The sequence below is a fragment of the Oncorhynchus clarkii genome, chromosome 14, assembly GCF_045791955.1.
Source record: "Oncorhynchus clarkii lewisi isolate Uvic-CL-2024 chromosome 14, UVic_Ocla_1.0, whole genome shotgun sequence".
NCBI lineage: Eukaryota > Metazoa > Chordata > Actinopteri > Salmoniformes > Salmonidae > Oncorhynchus > Oncorhynchus clarkii.
In genome coordinates this window covers 40358017-40382123 of record NC_092160.1, presented here as the reverse complement: position 1 = coordinate 40382123, position 24107 = coordinate 40358017, and the positions used below count along the sequence as shown (strand labels likewise).

Sequence of the window (24107 nt, the reverse complement as noted above, 5' to 3'; positions counted from 1 at the left end):
ACTATTATATTATATCATTCTAGACTATTATATTATATCATTCTACACTATTATATTATATCATTCTACACTATTATATTATATCATTCTACACTATTATATTATATCATTCCTGACTATTATATTATATCATTCTACACTATTATATTATATCATTCTAGACTATTATATTATATCATTCTAGACTATTATATTATATCATTCTAGACTACTATATTATATCATTCTACACTCTTATATTATATCATTCCTGACTATTATATTATATCATTCCTGACTATTATATTATATCATTCTAGACTATTATATTATATCATTCTAGACTATTATATTATATCATTCTAGACTATTATATTATATCATTCTAGACTATTATATTATATCATTCTAGACTATTATATTATATCATTCTAGACTATTATATTATATCATTCTACACTATTATATTATATCATTCTACACTATTATATTATATCATTCTAGACTATTATATCATTCTACACTATTATATTATATCATTCTAGACTATTATATCATTCCTGACTATTATATTATATCATTCTACACTATTATATTATATCATTCTAGACTATTATATTATATCATTCTACACTATTATATTATATCATTCTAGACTATTATATCATTCTACACTATTATATTATATCATTCCTGACTATTATATTATATCATTCTACACTATTATATTATATCATTTTACACTATTATATTATATCATTCTAGACTATTATATTATATCATTCTACACTATTATATTATATCATTCTACACTATTATATTATATCATTCTACACTATTATATTATATCATTCTACACTATTATATTATATCATTCCTGACTATTATATTATATCATTCTACACTATTATATTATATCATTCTAGACTATTATATTATATCATTCTACACTATTATATTATATCATTCCTGACTATTATATTATATCATTCTAGACTATTATATTATATCATTCTAGACTATTATATTATATCATTCTACACTATTATATTATATCATTCTACACTATTATATTATATCATTCCTGACTATTATATTATATCATTCTACACTATTATATTATATCATTCTACACTATTATATTATATCATTCCTGACTATTATATTATATCATTCTACACTATTATATTATATCATTCTACACTATTATATTATATCATTCCTGACTATTATATTATATCATTCTACACTATTATATTATATCATTCCTGACTATTATATTATATCATTCTAGACTATTATATCATTCTACACTATTATATTATATCATTCTAGACTATTATATCATTCTACACTATTATATTATATCATTCCTGACTATTATATTATATCATTCTAGACTATTATATCATTCCTGACTATTATATTATATCATTCTAGACTATTATATTATATCCTTTTTCCACGCAACTTCATCTACGGATGTAGAGTGAGTTTCTTGTAAACAACTTCATCTAAGGATGTAGAGTGAGTTTCTTGTAAACAACTTCATCTAAGGATGTAGAGTGAGTTTCCTGTAAACAACTTCATCTAAGGATGTAGAGTGAGTTTCCTGTAAACAACTTCATCTAAGGGTGTAGAGTGAGTTTCCTGTAAACAACTTCATCTAAGGATGTAGAGTGAGTTTCCTGTAAACAACGTAATCTAAGGATGTAGAGTGAGTTTCCTGTAAACAACTTCATCTAAGGATGTAGAGTGAGTTTCCTGTAAACAACTTCATCTACGGATGTAGAGTGAGTTTTCTGTAAACAACGTCATCTACGGATGTAGAGTGAGTTTCCTGTAAACAACTTCATCTACGGATGTAGAGTGAGTTTCCTGTAAACAACTTCATCTAAGGATGTAGAGTGAGTTTCCTGTAAACAACTTCATCTAAGGATGTAGAGTGAGTTTCCTTTGTATTTCATTAACCTTGACTATGGTTCTTATACGCACTTCAGTATTGCCAGTGTAACAGTGTAGCTTCCGTCCCTCTCCTCGCTCCTACCTGGGCTCGAACCAGCAACACAACAGCCACCCTCGAAGCAGCGTTACCCATGCAGAGCAAGGGGAACGACTACTCCAAGGCTCAGAGCGAGTGACGTTTGAAACGCTATTAGCACGCACCCCGCTAACTAGCTAGCCGTTACACCAGCCTAATCTCGGGAGTTGATAGGCTTGAAGTCCTAAACAGCGCAATGCTTGAAGCAAAGTGGTGTTTGAATGAATGCTTATGAGCCTGCTGGTGCCTACCACCACTCAGTCAGACTGCTCTATCAAATCATAGACTTAATTATAACATAATAACACACAGAAATACGAGCCTTAGGTCATTAATATGGTCGAATCCTGAAACTATCATCTCGAAAACAAGACGTTTATTCTTTCAGTGAAAATACTTTCAGTCTAAATATTCCTGTGTTGCACAACCTTCAATGTTATGTCATAATTACGTAAAATTCTGGCAAATTAGGTGTTTTAACTGCATTCGCGTAACAGGCAGTCTCCTTGTGGAGTGCAACGAGAGGCAGGTGGTTAGAGTTAACTAAGGTTGCAAGATTGAATCCCTGAGCTGACAAGGTAAAAATCTGTCGTTCTGCCCCTGAACAGGCAGTTAACCCACCGTTCCTAGGAAGTAATTGACTGACTTGCCTAGTTAAATAAAATATATTTTTTTAATTATTCGGCCAAATCGGTGTGCAAAAATACCGATTTCCGATTTGTTATGAAAACTTGAAATCGGCCCTAATTAATTCGGCCATTCCGGTGAATCGGTCGACCTCTAGTTGCATCATAATTACCTTTAACATGTGTGTTTCATTCACGTTGTACAGGATGACATCATGTAAGAACATTACTGATCAACATGAGGAGTCCGTTTCATTCTGAAGATCTGTACCAAATGCCACCCTATCCTGCATGTATTTTTTTTTTTAACCTTTATTTAAAGGAGTCAAATGTAGTGCACTGTAAAGGGAAAAGGGTGCCATTTGGGATGCAAATCTAGATAAAAACCCTGACTGTTAGAAACTAAACTCACTAACAGCCAGGCTAGAATATAAATTAACTGTATTCAGTAGTGTACTCCCCAATAAGGAGACTGGCAACGTTACTCAGCAATGACACAGCCCATCAGTTTGAGTGGAACTTAAAAAATTACATTTGGACAAGGGACCTAAATCAGCCGGATTAGGTAGGCCAACGGTTTAACAAAAATGGGGCTTCCAACTGTTTTTTTTTTTATAAAAGTAAACTTGGGAAACTAGTAACCCTGGACACTAGCTAGAAACTTAAAATAAAATAGTATTTGTCACATGCGTCATAAAAAGGTTTAGACAAACAATGAAATGCTAATGAGCCCTTACCAACAAGGCAATGCAAGTAGTCTGGGGAGCTATTTGATTAGCTGTTCAACAGTCTTATGGCTTGGGGGTAGAAGCTGTTCAGAAGCCTCTTGGACCTAGACTTGGAACTCCGGTATCGCTTGCCATGCGGTAGCAGAGAGAACAGTCTATGACTAGGGTGGCTGGAGTCTGACAATTTGTAGGGTCTTCCTCTGACACCACCTGGTAGTGAGGTCCTGGATGGCAGGAAGCTTGGACACAGTGATGTACTGGTCCGTTGGTCCTACCCTCTGTAGTGCCTTGGACCCAGTGATGCACTGGGCCGTTGGTCCTACCCTCTGTAGTGCCTTGGACCCAGTGATGCACTGGGCCGTTGGTCCTACCCTCTGTAGTGCCTTGGACCCAGTGATGCACTGGGCCGTTGGTCCTACCCTCTGTAGTGCCTTGGACCCAGTGATGTACTGGGCCGTTGGTACGACCCTCTGTAGTGCCTTGGACCCAGTGATGCACTGGGCCGTTGGTCCTACCCTCTGTAGTGCCTTGGACCCAGTGATGCACTGGGCCGTTGGTCCTACCCTCTGTAGTGCCTTGGACCCAGTGATGTACTGGGCCGTTGGTACGACCCTCTGTAGTGCCTTGGACCCAGTGATGCACTGGGCCGTTGGTCCTACCCTCTGTAGTGCCTTGGACCCAGTGATGTACTGGGCCGTTGGTCCTACCCTCTGTAGTGCCTTGGACCCAGTGATGTACTGGGCCGTTGGTCCTACCCTCTGTAGTGCCTTGGACCCAGTGATGTACTGGGCCGTTGGTCCTACCCTCTGTAGTGCCTTGGACCCAGTGATGTACTGGGCCGTTGGTCCTACCCTCTGTAGTGCTCTGCGGTTGGAAGCCGAGCAGTTGCCATACCAGGCAGTGATGCAACCATGTACTGTTATTTCTGTTGTTTTAGGTGACGCGCGAGTCTGCTGTTTTAGGTGACGCGCGAGTCTGCTGTTTTAGGTGACGCGCGAGTCTGCTGTTTTAGGTGACGCGCGAGTCTGCTGTTTTAGGTGACGCGCGAGTCTGCTGTTTTAGGTGACCTACCTGCTGTTTTAGGTGACGCGCGAGTCTGCTGTTTTAGGTGACGCGCGAGTCTGCTGTTTTAGGTGACGCGCGAGTCTGCTGTTTTAGGTGACCTACCTGCTGTTTTAGGTGATGCGTGAGTCTGCTGTTTTAGGTGACCTACCTGTTGTTTTAGGTGATGCGTGAGCCCGCTGTTTTAGGTGATGCGTGAGTCTGTTGTTTTAGGTGATCTAACTGCCTTAATGTGTTTGGACCCCAGGAAGAGCAGTTAAAGGGGATCCCTAATAAAACACAAATATCAATCCCAAAAGGTTTGATTTCATTAAACTGGCAGCAGTTGTGATTATTAGGCTGTAGGAACACCCATTCTGGTCAAAACCTTGGGGGCTTCTCCGACTATCCCCTGGTTGGTAGCAGTGTGGTATATAGTGAGGAGACTAACCTGTCTTTCTCCGTGAGAGGTCCACTCGGAGCTTCATGGCTCCTCTGCTCTTGTCCTCCTTGTTGTCAGTCCCAGCAGGAGGCCGCACAACCAACATCCCTGAAAGAGAGGACAGGAAAGTAGGGTGTCAGCATGCTTTAGTTCGGCTGGAGAACAGTAATGTGGTCTAGGGGAACCTAACGAGGGAGCTTCATACTCCCAGAAAAAACCTTACTAAATGTCCTCATAATATACAGTGCATTTCGGAAGGTATTCAGACCCCGTGACTTTTTCCATATTTTGTTACATTACAGCCTTATTCTAAAATGGATTACATTGTTTTTCCCTCCTCAATTTGCACACAATACCCCATAATGACAAAGCAGATTAGAAACGTATTAAAGATTAAAACCTGAAATTTCACATTTCCATAAGTATTCAGACCCGTTACTCAGCACTTTGTTGAAGCACCTTTGGCAGTGATTACAGCCTCCAGTCTTCTTGGGTATGGTGCTACAAGCTTGGCATATCTGTATTTGGGGAGTTTCTCCCATTCTTCTCTGCAGATCCTCTCAAGCTCTGTCAGGTTGGATGGGGAGTGTTGCTGCACAGCTATTTTCAGGTCTCTCCAGAGACCAGGTTCAAGCCCGGGCTCTGACTGGGCCACTCAAGGACATTCAGAGACTTGTCCTGAAGCCACTCCTGCGTTGTCTTGGCTGTGTGCTTAGGGTCATTGTCCTGTTGAAAGGTCAACCTTCGCACCACTCGGGGGTCCTGAGCGCTATGGAGCAGATTTTTATTAAGGATCGCTCTGTACCTTGCTCTGTTCATCTTTCCCTCGATCCTGACTAGTTTCCCAGTCCCAGAGCATGATGCTGCCACCAACATGCTTCACCATAGGAATGAGGTCAGGTTTCCTCCAGACATGAAGATTGAACTCTTTGACCTGAATGCCAATCTTGGTTTCATTAGACAAGAAATTCTTATTTCTCATGGTCTGAGTCCTTTAGGTGCCTTTTGGCAAACTCCAAGCGGGCTGTCATGTACCTTTACGGAGGAGTGGCTTCCGTCTGGCCACTCTACCATAAAGGCCTGATTGGTGAAGTGCTGCAGAGATGGTTGTCCTTCTGGAACGTTCTCCCATCTCCACAGAGGAGCTCTGGAACTCGGAGCCATACGGACAATTCCTTTGACCTCGTGGTTTCGTTTTTGCTCTGACATGCACTGTCAACTGTGTGACCTTATATAGACAGGTGTGTGCCTTTCTAAATCATGTCCAATCAATTGAATTTACCAAAAGGTGGACTCCAATCAAGTTGTAGAAACATCTCAAGGATGATCAATGGAAACAGGATCCACCTGAACTCAATTTCGAGTCTCATAGCAAAGGGTCTGAATACAGAGAGATATGTTTTTTATTTAAGACATTTGAAAACAGATCTAAATAAACGTTTTTGCTTTGTCATACTGGGGTAGGTAGTGTGATGTCATACTGGGGTAGGTAGTGTGATGTCATACTGGGGTAGGTAGTGTGATGTCATACTGGGGTAGTGTGATGTCATATTGGGGTAGTGTGATGTCATACTGGGGTAGTGTGATGTCATACTGGATACTGGGGTAGTGTGATGTCATACTGGGGTAGTGTGATGTCATTATGGGGTAGTGTGATGTCATTATGGGGTAGTGTGATGTCATTATGGGGTAGTGTGATGTCATTATGGGGTAGTGTGATGTCATTGTGATGTCATTGTGGGGTATTGTGATGTCATTGTGGGGTAGTGTGTGTGGATTGATGAGGGGGAAAACTATTTAATCCGTTTTAGAATAAGGCTGTAACGTAAAAATGTGGAAAAGGGGAAGGGCACTGAATGAGGGTCAGATGAGATAAATGGTGGAAGTAGACATTATGCTCCTCCCACAACCAGAGAAACACACCCCCCCTCCCCCTCCCCTTTCTATAGGAAGACAGAAATGAAAGTCTAACAAACAGAAACAACAGGTGGCTGGGTGGTACAGACCTATATAGTGCACTACTTTAGACCAGAGCCAGAGCCCTATGGTGCCCTATACTACACTACTTCCCTCCCTACACTACTTACCCTTAAACATCAACTCAGAACAGACCAACAAACACATAATTATCCACAAAGTGTGGAAATGCACCTTTTGGCTCCACAATGATATAAAGAAGCACTAAAACCCGTGCTGGCCCCAGGTCTAGTGGTAGACCTTACCATCTGAGGCGCCATCGTCCTGCCCACTCTCGTCCGAGGTGTCTGACTCATTCCCTCCAACTTGCTTGGCTGAAACAGAAGGCTTCCTCTTGGTGTGAGAAGAGGAGGGTCTCTCAGTCTCTGTTGAGCTCCCAGCCTGAGGAATAAACAGGCATGACAGTCTATTAAAAAACATCCAAGAGGAAAAAGCATGAGAATAGCCCCAGAGTGATCGTAGTGTCCTGTTGTCTGCCACAGAAGCTACAGTCCGGCTGTTCACCAAATGGCACCCAATTCCCCATCTAGTGCACTACTGTTTTTGGTAAAACAATGTTTGTGCCCAGGTGGATACATTTGAAAAAGTAAGCAGGGGACATAAAGACCATCTGATGTTGACCTACCTCCTCCTCCTCCTCCTCCTCCATCTGGTCTGTAATCGGAAGCTGACCTACTTCCTCCTCCATCACTTGGTCTGTAGATTCAGCTGAGGCCTTACTCATTTTACCTGCCAACAACAAGCCATTATTAGGTCTGAAATTATACATATTATCTCCCAGTCATTTATTGGGTAAATCACCACCGTTTCGGCATCACTGTGCCTTCTTCAGGGTGATAACCTGGTTCAAGTATTCATGACATGTCGACAAGCAGTGCAATTAGTGCAACCAATGACAATAGCGAGGGGTGTGTCATAATGATTCAGTTAATTAGAATGGATTGAAAAATAAGTTTATGGCATATTAAATATATTAGACTATTGTTGTCATATGGAAACATCATTTAATAATTTTACATAATATTAGCAACAACATACATTCTTTCCTTGACTTTCACTGTTTCCCATTTCATTACATCCTTTGGTTAAAGCATAAGAAGCATCATCAACAGGGGAAACATATTTGCTGTACGCTGATCAACTGTAGAAAGAATATCCATTTATATTTATTTACTTGTTCATAAGAAGGGCCTGAGATCAAAGTCAATATTCAGACCACTAGGGGTCAATGTTTTTTTAGACAGGATATCCAGTAAGACTCCCTTTGTAGTTGTAGGATCTCGATGTCACCTCCTCTACTTGGTGGAGCAACATGCTCCATGCCGGTGTGTTTGAGGGGAGGTGATAGGATGGTTAGCTTCAACGAAGTGGGCTGCTATTGGATAGTCAATGTTCTTACACCTGATTGAGCTGCGGTGTTCAGCTATGCGTTGTTTTAGTTGTCTTTTCGTTTGTCCTACGTTGGCTTTTCCACAAGAACAGGTGATGAGACAGAGTTATCACGAAGACCAAGGTAGTAATCTAACAGGGACTTTTCGACCTGTATGTGGGCATCTGAAGGCTGTTTAATAGTGCTATTGCCCTGTGCGCATGAGCCACATTTGTAGTTCCCATTTGGAATGGGTGTCTAGAATAGAGGTTGACCGATTATGATTGTTCAACGCCGATACCAATTACTGAAGGACCAAAGAAGCTGATACCGATTAAATCAGCCGATTTAAAAAGAAATGTATTTGTAATAATGACAATTACAACAATACTGAATGAACACTTAACTTAATATAATACATCAATAAAATAAATTTAGCCTCAAGTAAATAATGAAAAATGTTCAATTTGATTTAAATAATGCAAAAACAGTGTTGGAGAAGAAAGTAAAAGTGCTGTATTTGCGTAACAGGCAGTCTCCTTGTGGAGGAAGGACTAGTTAACTGTAAGGTTGCAAGATTGGATCCCCCGAGTTGACACGGTGAAAATCTGTCGCTCTGCCCCTGAACAAGTCAGTTAACCCACCGTTCCTAGGCCGTTATTGAAAATAAGAATGTGTTCTTAACTGACTTGCTTAGTTAAATAAATGGTATAAAAAAATAAAAAATAGGCGCCCAAAAATACCGATTTCCGATTGTTATGAAAACTTGAAATCGGCCCTAATTAAATCGGCCATTCCGATTAATTGGTCGGCCTCTAGTCTAGAGTGTCTGAGTTCAGCTCAGGGGGCAGAGGATTAAATTAGTATCAGGTTACAGGTTTTTTCCTTAAAAAGTTAACCTCCAAGAACATTCAGAAGCCCCCCAAAAAAAGCCTGAAGCTCAACAGCCTGATCTGGATCTAAGACATTATTGATCAACATGATGAGTGTTTCATTCACGCCGTACAGGACGGCGTCACATTGTATAGGACATTACTGATCAACATGAGGAGTCTGTTTCATTCCGAAAATCTGTTCCAAATGCCACCCTATTCTGCATGGGCCCTAGTCAAATGTAGTGCACTAGAAAGGGAATAGGGTTTCAGATGCAAATCTAGATAAACTCTGCAAAAAAAGAAAAAACGCCCTCTCACTGTCAACTGTGTTTATTTTAGGCAAACTTAACATGTGTAAATATTTGTATGAACATAACAAGATTCAACAACTGAGACGTAAACTAAACAAGTTCCACAGACATGTGACTAACAGAAAATGAATATGTCCCTGAACAAAGGGGGAGTCAAAATCAAAAGTAACAGTCAATGCAGCTGGTGGCCACACCAGATACAATGTACTGCATTGCATCTCCTCATTTACGGCACCAGATTTGCCAATTCTTGCTGTGAGATGTTACCCCAGTCTTCCACCAAGGCACCTGCAAGTTCCCGGACATTTCTGGGGGGGGAATGGCCCTAGCCCTCACCCTCCAATCCAACAGGTCCCAGACGTGCTCAATGGGATTGAGATCCGGACTCATCTCTGGCCATGGCAGAACACTGACATTCCTGTCTTGCAGGAAATCACACACAGAACGAGCAGTATGGCTGGTGGCATTGTCATGCTGGAGGGTCATGTCAGGATGAGCCTGCAGGAAGGGTACCATATGAGGGAGGAGGATGTCTTCCCTGTAACGCACAGCGTTGAGATTGCCTGCAATAACAACAAGCTCAGTCCGATGATGCTGTGACACACCACCCCAGACCATGACACACCACCCCAGACCATGGCAGACCCTCCACCTCCAAATCGATCCCGCTCCAGAGTACAGGCCTCGGTGTAATGCTCATTCCTTCGACAATAAACGCAAATCCGACCATCACCCCTGGTGAGACAAAACCGCGACTAATCAGAAAAGAGCACTTTTTGCCAGTCCTGTCTGTTCCAGCAGCGGTGGGTTTGTGCCCATAGGCGACGTTGTTGCCGGTGATGTCTGGTGAGGACCTGCCTTACAACAGGCCTACAAGCCCTTAGTCCAGCCTCTCTCAGCCTATTGTGGACAGTCTGAGCACTGATGGAGGGATTGTGCGTTCCTGGTCAAACTCGGGCAGTTGCTGTTGCCATCCTATACCTGTCCCACAGGTGTGATGTTTGGATGTACCGATCCTGTGCAGGTGTTGTTAAATGTGGTCTGCCTCTGTGAGGACGATCAGCTGTCTCCCTGTAGCGCTGTCTTAGGCGTCTCACAGTACGGACATTGCAATTTATTGCCCTGACCACATCTGCAGTCCTCATGCCTTTTTTTTTTATTTTACCTTTATTTAACTAGGCAAGTCAGTTAAGAACACATTCTTATTTTCAATGACGGCCTGGGAACAGTGGGTTAACTGCCTTGTTCAGGGGCAGAACGACAGATTTGTACCTTGTCAGCTCGGGGTTTGAACTTGCAACCTTCCGGTTACTAGTCCAACACTCTAACCACTAGGCATCTTTCTTTTGGTGTTTTACAGAGTCAGTAGAAAGGCCTCTTCAGTGTCCTAAGTTTTCATAACTGTGACCTTAATTGCCTACCGTCTTATCGACCGTTCCACGTGTGCACGTTCATTAATTGTTTATGGTTCATTGAACAAGCATGCTTTTCCCCCCTCATCTACACAGAATACCCCATAATGACAAAGCAAAAACAGGTTCAGACATTTAAAAAACTGAAATACCTTTACTTAATTATTCAGTCCCTTTGCTATGAGACTTGAAATTGAGCTCAGGTGCATCCTGTTTCCATTGATCATCCTTGAGATGTTTCTACAACTTGATGGGAGTCCACCTGTGATGAATTCCATTGATTGGACATGATTTGGAAAAGGCACACACCTGTCTAAAACCAAACCAAAAGGTCGAAGGAATTATCCGTCGAGCTCAGACAGGATTGCGTCAAGGTACAAATCTGGGGAAGGGTACCAAAACACTTTGTAGCATTTAAGGTCCCAAGAACACAGTGGCCTCCATCATTAAATGGAATCACCAAGACTCTTCCTAGAGCTGGACACCCGGCCAAACTGATCAATAGGAGGAGATGTGCCTTGGTCAGGGAGGCGACCAAGAACCCAATGGTAACTGACAGAGCTCCAGAGATTCTCTGTGGAGATAGGAGAATCTGCCCGAAGGACAACCATCTCTGCAGCACCACCACCAATCAAGCCTTTATGGTAGAATGGCCAGAAGGAACCAACTCCTCAGACAAAGGCACATGACAGCCCTCTTCGAGTTTGTCAAAAAGGCACCTAAAGGACTCTCAGACCATGACGCTCTGGTCTGATGAAACCAAGATTGAATCCTTTGGCCTGAATGCCAAGTGTCACTTCTGGAGGAAACCTGGCACTACCACCACAGTGAAGCATGGTGGTGGCAGCATCATGTCGTGGGGATGTTTTTCAGAAGCAGGGACTGGGAGACTAGTCAGGACCGAGGAAATTATGAACAGAACAAAGTAGAGCGATCCTTGATGAAAACCTGCTCCAGAGCACTCAGGACCTCAGACTGGGGCAAAGGTTCACCTTCCAATGACCCTAAACACACAGCCAAGACAACGCAGGAGTGGCTTTGGGACAAGTCTCCGAATGTCCTTGAGTGGCCCAGTCAGAGCCCGGGCCTGAACCTGGTCTAACATCTCTGGAGACCTGAAAATAGCTGTGCAGTGACGCTCCCCATCCATCCTGACAGAGCTTGAGAGGAACGGGAGAAACTCCGCAAATACAGATGAGCCAAGCTTGTAGTGTCATACCCAAGAAGACTTGAGGCTGTAATCGCTGCCAAAGGTGCTATAACAAAGTACTGAGTAAAGGGTCTGAACAATTATGTAAATGTCTGTTTTTTTTATTTTTATACATTTGCTAACATTTCTAAAAACCTGTTTTTCCTTTATCATTATTGGGTATTGTGATGTCATAGGGTATTGTGATGTCATTATGGGGTATTGTGTGTAGATTGATGAAAAAAACAATTGAATCCATTTTAGAATAAGGCTGTAACGTAACAATGTAGAAACAGTGGAGGGGTCTGAATGCTTTCTGAAAGCGCTGCATGTACAAATAACTAGGATTAAAGTGACAGAAACAGTAAAAGTAGCATTTGTGATGAGTAAAACGTTAGTACAAAAAGGGTCAATGCAGATAGTCTGGGTAGCTATTTGTTTAACTATTTAGCAGTCTTATGGCTTTTGGGGGTTGAAGCTGTTCAGGTTCCTGTTGGTTCCAGACTTGGTGCATCGGTAACGGTTTGCCGTGCGGTAGCAGAGAGGACAGTCTATTACTAGGGTGGCTGGAGTCTGGCCCTTTTTTAGGGCCTTCCTCTGACACTGCCTGGAATACAGGTCTTAGATGGCAGGGAGCACAGCCCCAGTGAAGTACTGGGCTTTAAGCATCACACTCTGTAGCGTCTTCCCAAACAGTTTCCATACCAAGCAGTGATGCAGCCAGTCAAGATGGTGCAGCTGTATAACTTTGAGGATCTGAGGGCCCATGCCAAATCTTTTCAGCCTCCCGCGGAGGGAAGAGGCTAGTTACATGGTTATCTAGCAACCAAACATTACGGTCCGTTTTTTTACTATTCATGTTATAAATAACCTAACAAACGTTAGCTTGCTAGATCGCTACTTAACTTTGTAAAATTCATTTACAACAGCTCGTTGTAAAGAGAAAAAAAGACCAGAGCGCTAGCTCTAGTTAGCATTTAGCTAACTCGGATAATTCATTGCCATTTTGCGTCGTTATAGGCGTGAAGCGGTTCTGTTGCTCATCTCTCTAATGTTTCGGTTTCCTGTCTGCGCTTCCAGGGAGGCTATCTGGCATGCACAGAGTACATGAAGGCCAACTGGGAGAGAAACGGTCTACAAATACCCGGGCCTCATCCCATCAAAGGCTAACTAACTAGAAAACGGGTTAGTGCACATACAAGATGGCTAAATAGCTAAGTCAACCAGACAAAGTTATGAGATCAAACAAAACAGACATCACTGCAGCATGTCAAGATTTCAGACAATATGTTCCCCGGGCAACCCTGCAATCCCAGTGCAGGCATGGTCCAGTGCATTCAGAGGCATGCACCGAAATGCATGCATCCGTTTATCCCCCTCCCCCCTAGAATGAAATGTAACATCTCACATTAGTTAGCATGCTAGTTAGCAAGTAAACTGCGACTAGCTGATGCATTTCAAAGACAACATAGGTGGAATTGTACGCGCACAATTGTTTTGTGATGCAACATTTACCATTTCGAAAATACTCACTAATAGTGGATAGTTAGATATATAGATAGATAGGGTATAAAATACCTCAGTTTTTCATACTGTAAGCTAACTACATTGCTGCGTTGGAGAAAACGTACCGGCTCCGCTGCGTAACACCGTTACATAGCTAGACAGCTAACTAGCCTAGCACAGTGTTTCAATGCAAACCCGCCAACATCAGGAACTGCTTTTTAGGAAAAAAGCCGAATATTACGCATACCTTCTGTACTCTGTAGTCATTTCTTGAACGACTGAGACACGTGTAGTTCTTGGCACGTCGTCCCGGAGATAAAACACTGTTAATTTTAGAGAGAAGAAAAATATATATCGACTATTGATGCAACCCTGTTCACTGGAGACAAAGCACAGTCGCCATCATACCGGATGGCTGGAGACGCGCTAAAATGGCGCATCTAGCGCAAATCGTATCTGCTATCCTATTGGTTGATGAGTCAGGAAATTCTGGCTTTCCGATTGGCCAAAACCTTTTGAGCGTTCCCATAGGCTTAGAATATAGTGCGTACAGAAATCTCTTAATATCTACTGGCGATTTTTTGTGTGTGTCCCACCTCTTTGATCTGGTTTTATTTGTTATTCATTCATGAATAATACACACAGAGGCAGGCACCACACTGTACACATTCTACAATGGAAATGCCACATGCATACCGGTACACACTATTTTGCTCTGATATTCTGAGCCTCCCGTAGATGCAGGCTGCATTCTGGTCTCAGTCTTGAATTCTACACTATATTGTACTAGATTCTAAACTATATGTACTAGATTCTAAACTATATTGTACTAGATTCTAAACTATATTGCTTTCTAAACTATATTGTACTAGATTCTAAACTATATTGCTTTCTAAACTATATTGTACTAGATTCTAAACTATTGTACTAGATTCTAAACTCTATTGCTTTCTACTCTATATTGTACTTGATTCTAAACTCCATTGCTTTCTAAACTATATTGTGCTAGATTCTAAACTCTATTGTACTAGATTCTAAATTCCATTGCTTTCTAAACTATATTGTGCTAGATTCTAAACTCCATTGCTTTCTACACTCTATTGTACTAGATTCTAAACTCCATTGCTTTCTACACTATATTGTACTAGATTCTAAACTCTATTGTACTAGATTCTAAACTCCATTGCTTTCTACACTATATTGTACTAGATTCTAAACTCTATTGTACTAGATTCTAAACTCCATTGCTTTCTAAACTATATTGTGCTAGATTCTAAACTCTATTGCTTTCTAAAGTTGACTCTAGTCTATTGTGCTGCCAAACTTATTCCCCACTCAGAGCCTGTCCCCTCGGGTAGGCCTACGTCTTCTCCACTCAGAGCCTGGCCTGTCCCCTCGGGTAGGCCTACGTCTTCCCCACTCAGAGCCTGTCCCCTCAGGTAGGCCTACGTCTTCTCCACTCAGAGCCTGGCCTGTCCCCTCGGGTAGGCCTACGTCTTCCCCACTCAGAGCCTGTCCCCTCGGGTAGGCCTACGTCTTCTCCACTCAGAGCCTGGCCTGTCCCCTCGGGTAGGCCTACGTCTTCTCCACTCAGAGCCTGGCCTGTCCCCTCGGGTAGGCCTACGTCTTCCCCACTCAGAGCCTGGCCTGTCCCCTCGGGTAGGCTAACGTCTTCCCCACTCAGAGCCTACCCGACAGGTAGGCCTACGGCTTTGTCACAAAATAAGCTTTTATTCTCTATTTTGGTTAGGCCAGGGTGTGACTAGGGTGGGCATTCTCTGTTCATTTTCTATGTTTTGTATTTCTTTGTTGTTTGGCCGTGTGGTTCTCAATCAGAGGCAGCTGTCTATCGTTGTCTCTGATTGAGAACCATACTTAGGTAGCTTTTTCCCACATGGGTTTTGTGGGTAGTTGATTTCTGTTTAGTGTTTTTCACCTTTCAGGACTGTTTTGGTTATGACCGTTGTTATTGTTCATCTTTAGTGTTCAGTGTCAATAAACAAACATGAACACGTACACGCTGTGCTTTGGTCCTCACCTTCTTCCACTAACAGCCGGTACAGAACTACCCACCACCAAAGGACCAAGCAGCGTGGTGAAAGGGACTCCTGGACAGGTGAGCAGCGCTATTTGGACTATGAGACAACCTGGGAGGAGGTAGAAAGGTGGTCGGTCGACCCAGGGAGAGTGCCGGAGCCCGCCTGGGAGTCTCTGGAACAGTGTGAGGAGGGATACCGGCGAATGGAATTTGCAACACGAACACGGCTGGCAAGGAAGCCTTAGAGGCAGCCCCAAAAGATTTGGGGGTGGCACACAGGTGGCAGTCAGGTTGGAGACCTGAGCCCAATCCCTGTGCTTACCGTGGCGAGCATGGGATTGGTCAAGCCTCGTGCTATGGGGTGATGCGCACTGTGTCTCGGCCAAGCATTCACAGGCCGGTGTGCTTGGTGCCAGCGTCCCGCATTTGCCGGGTGGAAGCTGGCATCCAGCCAGAACGGGTGGGGCCAGCTCTGCGCTCGAGACTGCCAGTGCGCCTCCACGGCCCAGTGTGTCCGGCGCTGCCAGAGTCTCCCGCCTGTCCGGCGCTGCCAGAGTCTCCCGCCTGTCCGGCGCTGCCAGAGTCTCCCGCCTGTCCGGCGCTGCCAGAGTCTCCCGCCTGTCCGGCGCTGCCAGAGTCTCCCGCCTGTCCGGCGCTGCCAGAGTCTCCCGCCTGTCCGGCGCTTGTTTTTGTGTTTAGTGTCAATAAACAAACATGACCACGTACCACGCTGTGCTTTTGTCATCACCTTCTTCATGCAACTATGACAGTTAGTCTTCCCCACTCAGAGCCTGGCCTGTCCCCTCAGGTAGGTCTACGTCTTCCCCACTCAGAACCTGGCCTGTCCCCTCAGGTAGGTCTACGTCTTCCCCACTCAGAACCTGGCCTGTCCCCTCAGGTAGGCCTAAGTCTTACCCACTCAGAGCCTGGCCTGTCCCCTCAGGTAGGCCTACGTCTTCCCCACTCAGAACCTGGCCTGTCCCCTCAGGTAGGCCTAAGTCTTACCCACTCAGAGCCTGGCCTGTCCCCTCAGGTAGGCCTACGTCTTCCCCACTCAGAGCCTGTCCCCTCGGGTAGGCCTACAAAAAGTATGTTATAAACCAGGACACACTATTCTGAGGGATGCCTGGAAGAGCCTGAACCCTCTCTGGACTCAACAGTCACCACTAGCCTGCCTCATCCCAGGACCCTGCTACCAGCCAGCTACCACCCGGTACTCAACCCTGCACCTCAGAGACTCAGGATGCTTTGCCCTATGTATATAATCAAATCAAATTGTATTAGTCACATGTGCTGAATACAACAGGTGTAGACCTTACAGTGAAATGCTTACTTAAAGAGCCCCTAACCAACAATGCAGGTTAAAAAAATAGGCATAACAATCAGAAATAAAAGTAACAAGTAATTAAAGAGCAGCAGTAAAATAACAATAGCGAGACTATATACAGGGGGTACCGGTACAGAGTCAATGTGCGGTGGCACCTGTTGAGGTAATATGTACATGTAGGTAGAGTTAATAAAGTGACTATGCACAGATGATAACAACAGAGAGTAGCAGTGGCGTAAAAGGGAGGGAGATGGAGGTGCAATGCAAATAGTTTGGGTGCTCCGGTACCGCTTGCCGTGCGGTAGCAGAGAGAACAGTCTATGACTGGGGTGGCTGGAGTCTGACAATTTTATGGGTCTTTCTCTGACACCGCCTGGTATAGAGGTCCTGGATGGCAGGAAGCTTGGCCCCAGTGATATACTGGCCCATTTGCAATACCCTCTGTAGTGCCTTGCGTTCGGAGGCCGAGCAGTTGCCATACCAGGCAGTGATGCAACCGGTCAGGAAACTCTCGATGGGGCAGATGTAAAACCTTTTGAGGATCTGAAGACCCATGCCAAATCTTTTCAGTCTCCTGAGGGGGAATAGGTTTTGTCGTGCCCTCTTCACGACTGTCTTGTGGTGCTTGGACCATGTTAGTTTGTTGGTGATGTGGACACCAAGGAACTTGAAGATCTCAACCCGCTCCACTACAGCCCGTCGAGAATGGGGGCGTGCTCGGTCATCTTTTTCCTGTAGTCCACAATCATATCCTTTGTCTTGATTACGTTGAGGGAGAGGTTGTTGTCCTGGCACCACACAGCCAGGTCTCTGAGCTCCTCCATATAGGCTGTCTTGTCGGTGTCGGTGATCAGGCCTACCACTGTTGTGTTATTGGCAAACTTAATGATGGTGTTGGAGTCGTGCCTGGCCATGCAGTCATGAGTGAACAGGGAGTACAGGAGGGGACTGAGCATGCACCCCTGAGGGGCCCCTGTGTTGAGGATCAGCGTGGTTGATGTGTTGTCACCTACCCTTACCACCTTGGGGCGACCCGTCAGGAAGTCCAGGATCCAGTTGCAGAGGGATGTGTTAAGTCCCAGCTTATTGATGAGCTTTGAGGGTACTATGTTGTTGAACGCTGAGCTGTAGTCAATTAATACTATTCTCACATAGGTGTTCCTTTTGTCCAGGTGTGAAAGGGCAGTGTGGAATGCAAAATAGATTGCATCATCTGTGGATCTGTTGGGGCGGTATGCAAATTGGAGTGGGCCTAGGGTTTCTGGGATAATGGTGTTGATGTGAGCCATGACCAGCCTTTCAAAGCACTTCATGGCAACAGATGTGAATGCTACGGGTCAGTAGTCAATTAGGCAGGTTACCTTAGTGTTCTTGGGCACAGGCATGGCACTATGCCGGTTTGCTTTAAACATGTTGGTATTACAGACTCGGACAGGGAGAGGTTGAAAATGTCAGTGAAGACACTTGGTAGTTGGTCAGCACATACTCACAGTACACGTCCTGGTAATTTGTCTGGCCCTGCGGCCTTGTGAATGTTGACCTGTTTAAAGGTCTTACTCACATCGGCTGCGGAGAGCTTGATCACACTGTCTTCCGGGACAGCTTGTGCTGTCATGCATGTTTCAGTGTTATTTGCCACAAAGCAAGCATAGAAGTAGTTTAGCTCGTCTGGTAGGCTCGTGTCACTGGGCAGCTCTCGGCTCTGCTTCCCTTTGTAGTCTGTAATGGTTTGCAAGCCCTGCCACATCTGACGAGTGTCAGTGCCGGTGTAGTACGATTCGATCTTAGCCCTGTGTTGGTGCTTTGCCTGTTTGATGGTTCGTCGGAGGGCATAACAGGATTTCTTATCAACTTCCGGGTTAGAGTCCCGCTCCTTGAAAGCGGCAGCTCTAGCCTTTAGCTCAGTGCGGAAGTTGCTTGTAATCCATGGCTTCTGGTTGGGGTACGTACGTATGGTTACTGTGGGGACGACGTCATCGATGCACTTATTGATGAAGGCAATGGCCTTGGTGGTGCATTCCTCAATGTCATCGGAGGAGTCCCAGAACATATTCCAGTCTGTGCTAGCAAAACAGTCCTGTAGCTTAGCATCTGCTTCATCTGGCCACTTTTTTATTGATCCCTGGTGATTCGTTTTAATTTTTGATTGTAAGCAGGAATCAAGAGGAATTATGGTTCGCCGCCCCTTGTCTTACCTCGTCTTACCTTGTCTTACCTCGTCTTACCTTGTCTTACCTCGTCTTACCTTGTCTTACCTCGTCTTACCTTGTCTTACCTCGTCTTACCTTGTCTTACCTTGTCTTACCTCGTCTTACCTTGTCTTACAGTGGGGCAAGAAAGTATTTAGTCAGCCACCAATTGTGCAAGTTCTCCCACTTAAAAAGATGAGAGAGGCCTGTAATATGTTACGTTACGCCGCTGTTCTATACTGTCTTACCTCGTCTTACCAGACGCCGCTGTTCTATCCTGTCTTACCTCGTCTTACCAGACGCGGCTGTTCTATACTGTCTTACCTCGTCTTACCAGACGCCGCTGTTCTATCCTGTCTTACCTCGTCTTACCAGACGCCGCTGTTCTATCCTGTCTTACCTCGTCTTACCAGACGCGGCTGTTCTATCCTGTCTTACCTCGTCTTACCAGACACCGCTGTTCTATCCTGTCTTACCTCGTCTTACCAGACGCCGCTGTTCTATCCTGTCTTACCTCGTCTTACCTTGTCTTACCTCGTCTTACCTTGTCTTACCTCGTCTTACCTTGTCTTACCTCGTCTTACATTGTCTTACCTTGTCTTACCTCGTCTTACCTTGTCTTACAGTGGGGCAAGAAAGTATTTAGTCAGCCACCAATTGTGCAAGTTCTCCCACTTAAAAAGATGAGAGAGGCCTGTAATATGTTACGTTACGCCGCTGTTCTATCCTGTCTTACCTCGTCTTACCAGACGCCGCTGTTCTATCCTGTCTTACCTCGTCTTACCAGACGCGGCTGTTCTATCCTGTCTTACCTCGTCTTACCAGACACCGCTGTTCTATCCTGTCTTACCTCGTCTTACCAGACGCTGCTGTTCTATCCTGTCTTACCTCGTCTTACCAGACGCTGCTGTTCTATCCTGTCTTACCTCGTCTAACCAGACGCCGCTGTTCTATCCTGTCTTACCTCGTCTTACCAGACGCGGCTGTTCTATCCTGTCTTACCTCGTCTTACCAGACACCGCTGTTCTATCCTGTCTTACCTCGTCTTACCAGACGCCGCTGTTCTATCCTGTCTTACCTCGTCTTACCTTGTCTTACCTCGTCTTACCTTGTCTTACCTCGTCTTACCTTGTCTTACCTCGTCTTACATTGTCTTACCTTGTCTTACCTCGTCTTACCTTGTCTTACAGTGGGGCAAGAAAGTATTTAGTCAGCCACCAATTGTGCAAGTTCTCCCACTTAAAAAGATGAGAGAGGCCTGTAATATGTTACGTTACGCCGCTGTTCTATCCTGTCTTACCTCGTCTTACCAGACGCCGCTGTTCTATCCTGTCTTACCTCGTCTTACCAGACGCGGCTGTTCTATCCTGTCTTACCTCGTCTTACCAGACACCGCTGTTCTATCCTGTCTTACCTCGTCTTACCAGACGCTGCTGTTCTATCCTGTCTTACCTCGTCTTACCAGACGCTGCTGTTCTATCCTGTCTTACCTCGTCTAACCAGACGCCCCTGTTCTATCCTGTCTTACCTCGTCTTACCAGACGCCACTGTTCTATCCTGTCTTACCTCGTCTAACCAGACGCTGCTTTTCTATCCTGTCTTACCTCGTCTTACCAGACGCTGCTGTTCTATCCTGTCTTACCTCGTCTTACCAGACGCTGCTGTTCTATCCTGTCTTACCTCGTCTAACCAGACGCCCCTGTTCTATCCTGTCTTACCTCGTCTAACCAGACGCTGCTGTTCTATCCTGTCTTACCTCGTCTAACCAGACGCTGCTTTTCTATCCTGTCTTACCTCGTCTAACCAGACGCTGCTGTTCTATCCTGTCTTACCTCGTCTTACCAGACGCTGCTGTTCTATCCTGTCTTACCTCGTCTTACCAGACGCTGCTGTTCTATCCTGTCTTACCTCGTCTTACCAGACGCCGCTGTTCTATCCTGCTGGTACAGTGTATAACCAGCCTGGCTGTGATCTCACAGGATCGCCGTTGATAATGTCAGAGCCCGGCTGTGATCTCACAGGATCGCCGTTGATAATGTCAGAGCCTGTCTGTGATCTCACAGGATCGCCGTTGATAATGTCAGAGCCTGTCTGTGATCTCACTGGATCGCCGTTGAAAATGTCAGAGCCCGGCTGTGATCTCACAGGATCGCCGTTGATAATGTCAGAGCCTGGCTGTGATCTCACAGGATCGCCGTTGATAATATCAGAGACCGGCTGTGATCTCACTGGATCGCCGTTGATAATGTCAGAGCCCGGCTGTGATCTCACTGGATCGCTGTATCGCTGCTCTGACATTATCAACGGCGATCCTGTGAGATCACAGCCAGGCTCTGACATTATCAAGGGCGATCCTGGAGCAATTAGGTTGAAGTGCCTTGCTCACGGGCACGTCGGACGACATTTCACCTTGTCGGCTCGGGGATTCAAACTAGTGACTTTTCTATTACTGGCCCAATGCTCTAACCGCTAGGCTATATGGCTTGGATCAGGTTGATCCTACCTGGCCAACTAAAAAGGAATAGTTGGTCACCCATGTTGAGTACGGTCAGGACTATGCAGGGCTATAATATTTATAGCATATAGAAGAGGGAGGTGAAGTATTTTGGGGTGATCAGATAGATAATATTGCTTCCAGCATGAAAATAGTGCATAATCAATGCACATCACATTAGTTGCAGGAGAGACCATTGTCCAGCAGATGTCGCTAAAGTCCTGTAGATACCAGAGTCATACCTGTTTCTTTAACTTTAGCGTTTGCCTTTATAGGATCAGTTCACACTGTCCACAACGCCAAACATGAACCATTGGTAGTAGGAAAAATGGCAAACTGATCACAGATCAGCCTCAGTCTCGGGACTGGTGGCAGCTTCCGGCAAATAACATGTGGGCGGAGTCACAAAGGGGAACCACAACGGGAACCAATCAGATACTCCGAAGGCGTGGTCCTCAGTACTCCGACCTTTTGTGTCACTACGCGAGACGCGTGCAGTTTGCACTGACCGGAGATTGTAGTATCGTTGTTACTATGTTGGCATGAGGATCAAGTCTCGTGAGTAGCGGTGGAACCAACGTGCTGATTATGCCTAGATAAAGCAACGTGCTGATTATGCCTAGATAAACCAACGCAACTCCCTGACACTTTGTGTGATAATGGCATGCGATGGTTCGATTGACGATTTTCCGGACAAAGTGTTGTTGACCGGATCACCGTCTTCATGCACGTGCATCAATACGTGCAAAACCCACAACAGAAGAAGTAGCAGCGTGAGCAACATCAGTGTGGTTTTCCTCGGCTTCTTTATTTTGTCTCTGTCTCTGCACGTTATCACGCTGCTGTGCTATCTGGATCTCCGGTCCGAAGTGAAGCGGGAGATTTCTCAGCGGAGAGGAGTGTTCGAAAAGTTGACCCTCGGTGGAACGGATGTGACCGACCCGTTGATCCCCTCCGATCACCGAGTGATGGACCCCGGCGCCCCGGCACAGGGTCACGAGGTAATCAAAACATAAGAGTGGTACAGAATCCATAGCAACCACACATGCACTCTTTCTCTCCCCAAACATGTGATACATCAGAACTGCTTCTATTTACAATACTTAGTCATGAGCCTATTTCGTTTCCATTTGAGCATTTGAATCATTTTGGCCTAGCTCTGGATCAGACCAGTCATCTGTAGTCTACAGATCTGAAACGTAGTTTGGTTAAGTATGCAGTGATGCACTTGTGTTGTTTATTAACCTGTTCTCCGGTAACTGAGGTGTGTGAATGAGCTGGAAGTCATTGATCAGGTCTGTTCTCCGGTAACTGAGGTGTGTGAATGAGCTGGAAGTCATTGATCAGGTCTGTTCTCCGGTAACTGAGGTGTGTGAATGAGCTGGAAGTCATTGATCAGGTCTGTTCTCCGGTAACTGAGGTGTGTGAATGAGCTGGAAGTCATTGATCAGGTCTGTTCTCCGGTAACTGAGGTGTGTGAATGAGCTGGAAGTCATTGATCAGGTCTGTTCTCCGGTCACTGAGTTGTGTGAATGAGCTGGAAGTCATTGATCAGGTCTGTTCTCCGGTAACTGAGGTGTGTGAATGAGCTGGAAGTCATTGATCAGGTCTGTTCTCCGGTCACTGAGGTGTGGGAATGAGCTGGAAGTCATTGATCAGGTCTGTTCTCCGGTAACTGAGTTGTGTGAATGAGCTGGAAGTCATTGATCAGGTCTGTTCTCCGGTAACTGAGGTGTGTGAATGAGCTGGAAGTCATTGATCAGGTCTGTTCTCCTGTCACTGAGGTGTGTGAATGAGCTGGAAGTCATTGATCAGGTCTGTTCTCCGGTAACTGAGTTGTGTGAATGAGCTGGAAGTCATTGATCAGGTCTGTTCTCCGGTAACTGAGGTGTGTGAATGAGCTGGAAGTCATTGATCAGGTCTGTTCTCCGGTAACTGAGGTGTGTGAATGAGCTGGAAGTCATTGATCAGGTCTGTTCTCCTGTCACTGAGGTGTGTGAATGAGCTGGAAGTCATTGATCAGGTCTGTTCTCCGGTAACTGAGGTGTGTGAATGAGCTGGAAGTCATTGATCAGGTCTGTTCTCCTGTCACTGAGGTGTGTGAATGAGCTGGAAGTCATTGATCAGGTCTGTTCTCCGGTAACTGAGTTGTGTGAATGAGCTGGAAGTCATTGATCAGGTCTGTTCTCCGGTCACTGAGGTGTGTGAATGAGCTGGAAGTCATTGATCAGGTCTGTTCTCCGGTAACTGAGGTGTGTGAATGAGCTGGAAGTCATTGATCAGGTCTGTTCTCCGGTCACTGAGGTGTGTGAATGAGCTGGAAGTCATTGATCAGGTCTGTTCTCCGGTAACTGAGTTGTGTGAATGAGCTGGAAGTCATTGATCAGGTCTGTTCTCCGGTAACTGAGGTGTGTGAATGAGCTGGAAGTCATTGATCAGAACTGTGTAGCTTTGAGTAGCCTACTCTAACAGAAACCGTGAATTTTAAGAAAAACAGGTGTTCATGGCTTCTTTGCTGAACTACACCTTGACTCACAGAGAGGGGAGGAGAGGTAGAACAGGA

General features: G+C 44.9%; 2 protein-coding genes across 2 annotated transcripts in view; one reads left to right on the top strand and one right to left on the bottom strand.

Annotated features, from left to right (window-relative positions):
- The window catches only part of LOC139366599 (transcriptional regulator ATRX-like), a 96536-nt gene extending 82607 nt beyond the window's left edge, over positions 1-13929 (bottom strand). The window contains 4 exon segments of the mRNA XM_071104282.1: positions 4867-4965; positions 7080-7215; positions 7460-7563; positions 13744-13929. Of these exon segments, the coding sequence (XP_070960383.1) occupies positions 4867-4965; positions 7080-7215; positions 7460-7558 (334 nt within the window). The 5' untranslated portion in view covers positions 7559-7563; positions 13744-13929.
- Positions 13930-22025: 8096 nt separating this feature from the next.
- Positions 22026-24107, top strand: part of LOC139366106 (ectodysplasin-A-like) — a 35284-nt gene continuing 33202 nt past the window's right edge. The window contains exon 1 of the mRNA XM_071103206.1: positions 22026-22545. Within this exon, the coding sequence (XP_070959307.1) occupies positions 22204-22545 (342 nt within the window). The 5' untranslated portion in view covers positions 22026-22203. The remainder of the gene's footprint in view (positions 22546-24107) is intronic.